Consider the following 7,956-nt stretch of genomic DNA (forward strand, 5'->3'; position numbering starts at 1 on the left):
CCCCTTTGCCCGCCCCGCGCCGCGCCCCCCACCGCTACGTAGGAAAATTACCTGGAGCGGGGCGCCGGGAGGGGCCTCCGCCCTCCTCCCTCCTCCAGGGCGGCGCGTCCCGCACCCTCCGCATGACCCAGACTCGCGGTTCCCCCTCGCCTCCTCCTCCCAGCAGCCACCCCTGGAGGGAGCTGGGAGACACCCCAAATCAGATCCCCATTCTCATTAAAAAACCCGACTCCCGACCTTTCCCTGCCTCCTGGGTCCGCCTGGAACCGGTAGCCTCAGGCCTGGGGCCGACCGCTCCAGACTGCGGGGCGTCCCGGCTCCGGGCCAAAGGCGGGGCGGGGGCGGAGGCGGGGGCCTTTAAGAGGCGCGGCCAGCCGGGACCCGACCTAGACGCGGGCAGCGCCTGGACTCGCCGCCGCCGCCGCCGCCGCCGCCGCCGCCGCCGCCGCGGGACTCGGGCAGCCCCGCAGCCCCGCAGCGCTCCGGCTCCTCCTCCTCTCCAGACCGCCCTCCGCAGCGATGGACGGAGACGGTGAACCAGGTAGCCGCTGCCACCCGGATCCACTCGCTCGGCCCGGGAGGGGAGACCGAGGCAGGCGGGCGAGCGAATGCTACGGAGAGGGGGCATCAGAAAGCGAGGGGGTCCCGGAGACCGAGCGCGGCAAACTTTCACCCACGCAAAGCCCTTGAAACAGTTTTAAAAGAGCACAGCCCTGTGGCTGGAGGCCTCCAGAGGTGACAGGCAGGGAGGGAGGACTCCTGGGTCCTATTTACCGGGGGGAATAGTGTAGGGGTAATCCCACATTCTCGCCTCTCAGCTTCCTGAGGGTCTGTTGGGTCCGGGTCTGGGACACATCTGGGACGCCGGAGGCTGCAAGCTTTTTTTCCCCCCCATCAACTTCTTTCATTTGCCAGCTCTGGCCCTTGAACTGCGTGTACCCTACGGCTTTCTTGGGGTTACCGGCTTCTCCTCACCCCATCCCTGCCTTCCTCCTTGGCTCCCTTGTCTGGAGGGGCTGCTCTTCAACTGGGTGGCCGGTTGCCCAGTGGGGATCAGGCCAGCGGTGAGGGAGAGTTGGGGCACAGCTCAGAGCCCTCTGAGACTGCCCAGTCATCTTGCCTGGCACCAAAGACCCCCCTCTCCCCATCCCTCGAATTCCCTGCTGGGCCTGTAGGGGTTGCCTGCTGAGTCAGGGTGGGAACAAAACCTGCCTGCAGATTTCCCCACCCCGGTCCCAGCAGGCCCATCTGAGAGTGGGCCTTCCTGGAGGAGTCAACAGGAAACACTGATGCACGCTCCGGTAACCAAGCCCCTCTCTCCCCAGCCCTGAAACTCCCAGCTCCTTCAGCCCCTGCTCCCAATCCGTGACCCCCTTGCCACGCCCTCTATAGGGCCCCAGAATGGGCTCCTGCTTTTTCCCAGGGCTCAGCTATTCCCTGGACTCCAGGGCCCAGTGCAGGTGAGTGAATCAGCCTGGGAGGCAGCTTCTAGGGGCCAGATAACTTTCCGACAGCAACAATGTGGGGAGTTGTGTGTACTGGAAAGGGGTTGGGGGGGGGCTGTAATTAGATCTGGGGCCTGGAGTGCCAGGCCTGGGGCCAGAAGAGGGGACTGGGCAAGGTGCACCTTTCGGGGGAGCATCAGGTGTCCACCAGGGCCAGGGCAGGGCAGGGGGAGGGCTGGAGAGGTGAGGACACTGGGGCTGGCTCCCCAGAGAGCTGTGGGCAGCAGAACAGGCAGGTGATGCAGCTTCAGGGCCTGGCATTTTCCTTTCTGTCTGCCCATTGTTCTTTCGTGTGACTTGGGAGAAGCTAGGAAACTGGGCCTCAGTTTCCTCTCTGCAAAAAAGAAAGGGTAAACCCCCGCATCATAAAGATGTGCCCTCCCCCTCCCCCCAACAATGCAGCTAATAATGAAGGAAAGCGTTGTGCTCCGTAAGATTCACTAAATAAGATTTGCGGAGGACTGACTGTGTGCTCTGGGCTCTGAAGAAGAGGTAAACCCTGGTTCAGCTCTCAAGGGCCTGACTGTGGGACGGGGGAGAATATGCTACATGTGAGGAGGGGCAGTAAAGCCTGGCAGGCTGGGGTCCCGGCAACACCCAGACTTGGGTCTAGGCCCTGCCTGTTCTCCCCCCTCCCCCTGTTCAGCCTGTTTCTACCACTGCCTGGGCTTTCCAGGCTCTAGCCCTTAGGAACCCCCCATCCTAGATCTGAGAGCACTAGTCTCCCCCCCCCGCCCCCATCACCCAGAGTGGTCCCAGCCCCTCACCACCGTGTCTTCCTCCTCCAGAGATACTGTGCACTCAGTATCTGCTTACTCAAGGTTTTGATGGCCCAGCTGAGGCTGGCTGGGTTCCAGGAGATAGTCCAGCCTGAAGCTCCTGACGTCTGTCCACCTCCTTATACTTTAGAATGCTCTTGCCCCCTCCCCAGGGGATTGGAACATCAGCACTGTTCGAATGGCCTGGCACAATGATTACTCCCATTTTATAGATGAGGAAACTGAGGTCCAGGGATAGGATGAGGGAGTGAAAAGACCTTCCTTTCTTGAGCACTTGTTACATCTCCCTGTTTGATATACCTGCTGTCTATTTTATTTGAGAGAGAGAGAGAGAGAGAGCCCCAGCAGGGGAGAGGGGCAGAGGGAAAGAGAGAGAGAGAGAGAGAGAGAGAGAGAGAGAGAGAATGAATCCCAAGCAGGCTCCATGCTGAGTGCAGAGCCTGGGGTGGGGCTCGATCCCAGGACCCCAGGATCATGACTTGAGCTGAAACCAAGAGTTGGGCACTCGATCGACTGGGCCACCCAGGCGCCCCTACCTGCTCTCTTTTAATGAGCCCCCACGTCATACTGCTGTGGCCAGCAGGGGATTACGATCCCTGTTCCCCTTTCCCTTCAGGCCTCAGATCCCCATGTCCCTGTCCTAATACTAGCAGCATAACCTTTGGCGAGTCAAAATCAAAGTCATATGGCGCCTCCAAAGTCAACAAACTATTTTATTGAGGGCGTTTTTTTTTTTTTTTTTGAGCCTGGATTTGAACCCAGGCTTCAACCACTCATTTGCTGTGTGATCCTGAGTGGTTTCACCTCACTATTGCCTCAGTTTCTTTATCAATGACATAGCGACAGCAGGAGGAGCAACCTCAGAGAGATGCTGCAAGGATTTAGAATAAATAAAAACGCTGAGGACAATGTCTCGCTCTTGCTAAATGCCCAGTAAACATTAGCTGCTGACAGTGTGCCAGGGAGGGATTGAGACGCCAGGCACTGGGGTGAAGCAGTGAGTGTCCCAGACCCAGTTCCTGCCTTCTTGCACTCACTCTAGTCCTGAGGGAGGTGTTTACAAACCAACACACCCTAAGACAAGCGCTAGGAGGGACAGGAACTCCACGGCTAGAAGATTTCATGGTGGGAAGTCCGGGAGCCGTCCCCAGAGGAGGTGAGGGGAGGCAGGGATCTCAGGGCGCGGTTGTAAGGATAAAGGAGTGGATGAAGTCAAGTTTGTGCAATTAGATGGGTGCCCTTACAATCAGATTATCAGTTGCTGTTAACCGCTCGGGTTTACTGGTCCTGCCAGGAAACTCTTCCGACTGGGCGCTGGTCTGCGGCCCTAGCCCCCTGGGGTCTCCTCCACTGGGCGCCGGTCTCTGGCCACAGAGCCTCGGGCCCCGGTTTCGGATCATCCGAGGGTGGGTGAGGGGCAGATACCCGACTCGTCGCGGTTCTGAAGCTTGGAGGGGGATATTCTGAGCAGAGTCACAGCCCCCGTCCCCCCTCCCCTCCCCTCCCCTCCCCCCTCCCCTCCCCTCCCCTCCCCCGCCTGCAGAGAGCTTGGGCCAGCCGGAGGAGGTGAGCCCGGAGGGGCAGCAGGAGGAAGCCGGCGCGGAGGAGGCGAGCGCCGGGGAGGAGCGGCCCGAGGAGGAGGAGGAGGAGGAAGAGGAGGCGGCGGCGTACCTGGAGGAGCTGCCCGAGCCGCTGCTGCTGCGCGTGCTGGCCGAGCTGCCGGCCGCCGAGCTGGTGCAGGCCTGCCGCCTGGTGTGCCTGCGCTGGAAGGAGCTGGTGGACGGCGCCCCCCTCTGGCTGCTCAAGTGTCAGCAGGAGGGGCTGGTGCCCGAGGGCGGCGCCGAGGACGAGCGCGACCACTGGCAGCAGTTTTACTTCCTGAGCAAGCGGCGGCGCAACCTTCTGCGCAACCCGTGCGGGGCAGGTGAGGGGCCCCGGGGAGCTCAGCTTTCCCTGCTGCAAAAGGGGCCGGAGCAACGCCAGCCTGCTTGGAGGGCTAAATGGGATAAAGCCCCGGCACGACGCCCCGCGGGGCAGCCCCCACAAGAATCCTGTGCATATTATTGGCCCCTGGGGCCGCCTGCTCTCTGGGGGTCCCTTTTCCAGGTCCTTCCACCCTCACGATCTGAGGCAAGACGGGCCCCGCGGAGGACCCTCCCAGGAGGGAGAGAGAATCTGGGGACGAACAGGAAATTCCTCCCGTTCCAACCCCTCGCATCACCTGCCTCCCCCCCCCCCCCCCGTTAAAGACCACGTTCCCCTGCCCCGCAACCGATGGCGCGGGAACCAGCCCGGCCACACCCTCAGCAGGGAGTGGGTGACCAGGGTGGGGCTGTCGTGCTCTTACAGAGGACCTGGAGGGCTGGTGCGACGTGGAGCACGGAGGGGACGGCTGGAGGGTGGAGGACCTGCCCGGAGACTGTGGGGTGGAATTCATCCACGACGAGAGCGTCAAGAAGTACTTCGCCTCCTCCTTTGAGTAAGGAGAAGGGGGATGGAGGGCACGGGGGGTGGGGGTGGGGGGAGGGGTCTCCACTCCCTCCTAACTCCAGTTCCCCAGGTGGTGTCGCAAAGCGCAGATCGTTGACCTGCAGGCTGAGGGCTACTGGGAGGAGCTGCTGGACACCGCTCAGCCGGCCATCGTGGTGAAGGACTGGTGAGCGGCCTTGGGGGTGGGGCCGGGACGGTAGGGAGGGGAAGGGGGAGGGGTGAGGGAGGGAGCAGGGGTGTGTGTGTGTGTTGGGGGGGGGGCAACCTGGAGCCGCTGCCCTGCCCCAGGGGCCGGGGCCTCCCAACTCTACTGGTTGTGGCTACATGGGCCACGGGGTTTTCGGGAGAAGGTGGAAACCCACCTCTCCTCCTGACTTTCAAAGGTGGGCAATTAAAAAAACAAAACTTGTCACTGTGGGCTGGCTTCAGCCCCAGGGGTGGGTCTGGCCGACGTGGGGTGTAGTCTCTGGGGTTTAAGGACCTTGGGCGAGTCCACGCTCTCTCTGGCCTCAGCTTCCTTATCTGTAAGACGGGGACCTTAGTAGTACCGGCCGGCGGGGTTGGGCGGAAATGAGAACTTCGGTAGCAGGCACGGCCCCCCGCAGTACCGGCTCAGCAGGGTTCCCCCGGCCCTCGCTCTGTCCCTCGGGGCAGGTACTCGGGCCGCAGGGACGCCGGCTGCCTGTACGAGCTCACGGTGAAGCTGCTGTCGGAGCACGAGGACGTGCTGGCCGAGTTCAGCAGCGGGCAGGTGGCGGTGCCCCCAGACAGCGACGATGGCTGGATCCAGGTGAGCCTGGAGGCTCCGGGGGGCGGGGCGGGGCCTGGGAGCGAAGGGCGGGGCTCATGGAAACCCCGCCCATGGCACGCGTGGCCAGGGTAAGGCAGACTTGGCGGAGAGGTGTGGGTGAGGGACCCTGGCTGAGACACCCAGAAAGGGGGCGGGCCAGGGGTTGGGAAAGTGCGCTGGGGTGGGGTGGCTGGGGGAGGCGTCAGGGCCCTAACCGGACCCTCCTACCTCCACCCCCCAGATCTCCCACACCTTCACCGACTATGGGCCCGGTGTCCGCTTTGTCCGCTTCGAACATGGGGGTCAGGACTCCGTCTACTGGAAGGGCTGGTTCGGGGCCCGAGTGACCAACAGCAGCGTGTGGGTGGAGCCCTGAGTGACCCCTCCTCCAACCTCAGCCCTCTTGGAGGTGCAGAGGCCTGGGGTAGATAGGCCTTAGTCAGTAGCCCCCTCACTTTTCCCATCCCCCACCTCACCCCCACCCCCACACACTCCTCTCCTGCCCCATTCTCCCAGCCCAGCCCCCACACTGGGAAAGAGGAGTTTTGCTGGCGTATATGTGCATCTAGAAAATAAGATGGGTGAGGGTATGGGCCTGGGTCGGGCCCACCGCTGAATCCCCTGCACCTAGTACAGTGCCTGCCACAAAGTGGGCACCTAATAAATATTTGTCCAAGGAAGGAATGAATGAACAAACGGATGAATGAACACCGCCCCCTTTGCATCCTTCTCTGTCTCTTGGGGGCCCCTGGCCCAGCCTGGAAAAATACTTGGTGGGGCTCCAGCTGCTCTGGTTTCCAGAGGCCCTTGGGCCGGTACAGAGCCAGCCAGGCCCGGGCCGGCTGGACAAAGGCCGGGATTGTGAGGCCAAGGAGTGGGGAGCTGGGCCTGGCGCCTGACTGACACCCAAGCTGCCCAGAGGCCAGAACAGGGTGTGTGTGTGTGTGTGTGTGTGTGTGTGTGTGTGTGTGTGTCTGGCGGGGGCGGCGGGGGTTGGGGGGGGTTGCCCTCCAGGCCTCTCTTGGTCCTCGTCCTGTTCCTTTCTGAGACCAGGATGGTGGGTGGCGGTAGCCTCTCCCTTAGCACACGAATTCTCCGGGGCCCAAGGGATGGATGCCGGTGGCCCTGGTGGGGACGGGGAGCTGGGGGTGGGGGTGGCTAGGGGAGAGGCTTGGTGTCCCTCTTCAGTACAGGCGCACTTCATGCTGTCCTCCCTGGCCTGGCGATGGATTGAACAGCAGCATCTGGTCTCTGGTCATATTCTTTCTTTCTTTTTTTTTCTTAAAAAAAAAAAAAAAAGTTTTATTTATTTTTGAGAGAGCGCCAGTGAGGGAAGGGCAGAGAGAGGGGGCAGAGGATCCAAAGCAATCTCCACGCTGACAGCAGTGAGCCGACGAGGGGCTCGAATTCACGAACCGCGAGATCATGACCTGAGCTGGAGTTGGGTGCTCAACCGACTGAGCCCCCCAGCCCCCGCCCCCCTCCCCCCCCTCCAGCCTCTGGTCATTTTCCTAAGCCCTGCCCGGAGGCTGGCTCTAGCCCTGGTTTGAGGCGGCAAGGGTGTGGTGCCAGGCCCCTTTTTTGGCCTCTCCAGCAGCTCTCAAACCCAGCCCCTCCCCAGGACTCTCAGGTGTTGGTCCTGGGGCTGAATGAGGGTCTCCCCACGGCCTCTCTCCTCTAGGCAATGGTGACCAATAAAATCTCAGTGCCCGCCCTGCCCCCCCCCCCAGCTTTCCTTTGATTCTGATCCCTGCTGCCACCTGCTGGTCAGGTGGGATTGCAGCTTTAAGCTGGGGCCTGCCTGGGCCTGGTCACTGGTTCCGTTCCTTCACTCCCCAATCCTGAAGCCCCAGTCCCCGGGGCCCGGCTCTGTGCAGGGCCCTGAGATTCCAGAGGTGAGGAAGATACTTCTTGTCCCAGGAAGAGGGGGCATCCTGGGGTCCTGGGGCGCCTCCAGTCGTCTCAGCTCTGGGGGCATCCTCAGTCTGACAGGGGAGACAAAACGCTGATCTCGAGAACTCCCCAGTCTGAAGGTGGAGGCACAGCCCCTGCCCCACGGGCACCCTCAGTCCTTTCTAGGCGATGTCACAGTCCGGTGGGGGAGGGCACTGTTCACACCTGCCTGAGTTTCCAGTCAGGGGGCGTGATGCCTTGATGAGTTTGATGGATGCCATAAAGGAAGAGGCTCACCCCTTGAGCTTCCAGGTGTACGTGAAGGTGCACAGGCGGTGGTGCTCTGGGGCGATGGGCTAGGATGGGCACGCGGGGATCCCCGTGAGGATGAGCTGGGGGAGCACTGGGCCCGTGCTGGGGCTACGCGAGGAGGCTGGAGGGAGGTGCGGTGAGCATGAGAGGCAGGCGTTGTGCCGGTGCCTGTGAGGACTGGATGCCA

At 62.1% G+C, this 7,956-nt stretch overlaps 1 protein-coding gene across 1 annotated transcript; it reads left to right on the forward strand.

Annotated features, from left to right (window-relative positions):
- The first annotated feature begins 519 nt into the window (after positions 1–519).
- On the forward strand, positions 520–6,183 carry FBXO2 (F-box protein 2). Its single transcript, XM_047085791.1, has 6 exons — positions 520–541; positions 3,828–4,208; positions 4,634–4,763; positions 4,845–4,940; positions 5,429–5,564; positions 5,806–6,183. Exons 1-6 carry the CDS (start codon positions 520–522, stop codon positions 5,938–5,940), a joined length of 900 nt encoding a protein of 299 aa, XP_046941747.1. The 3' UTR covers positions 5,941–6,183.
- The last annotated feature ends 1,773 nt before the right edge of the window (positions 6,184–7,956 follow it).

This window comes from Lynx rufus, unplaced genomic scaffold (genome assembly GCF_022079265.1).
Source record: "Lynx rufus isolate CCGP_SWC_20201006 ecotype Redwood Valley unplaced genomic scaffold, mLynRuf1.p SCAF_2, whole genome shotgun sequence".
NCBI classification, from domain to species: domain Eukaryota; kingdom Metazoa; phylum Chordata; class Mammalia; order Carnivora; family Felidae; genus Lynx; species Lynx rufus.

Bases quoted from the DNA above. Each gene is read 5' to 3' on its own strand.
- FBXO2 (XM_047085791.1), top strand. From the start codon at position 520: ATGGACGGAGACGGTGAACCAG. The intron at 4,209-4,633 runs GTGAGGGGCCCC...GTGCTCTTACAG, and splicing joins GCGCAACCCGTGCGGGGCAG to AGGACCTGGAGGGCTGGTGC. The intron at 5,565-5,805 runs GTGAGCCTGGAG...TCCACCCCCCAG, and splicing joins GCGACGATGGCTGGATCCAG to ATCTCCCACACCTTCACCGA.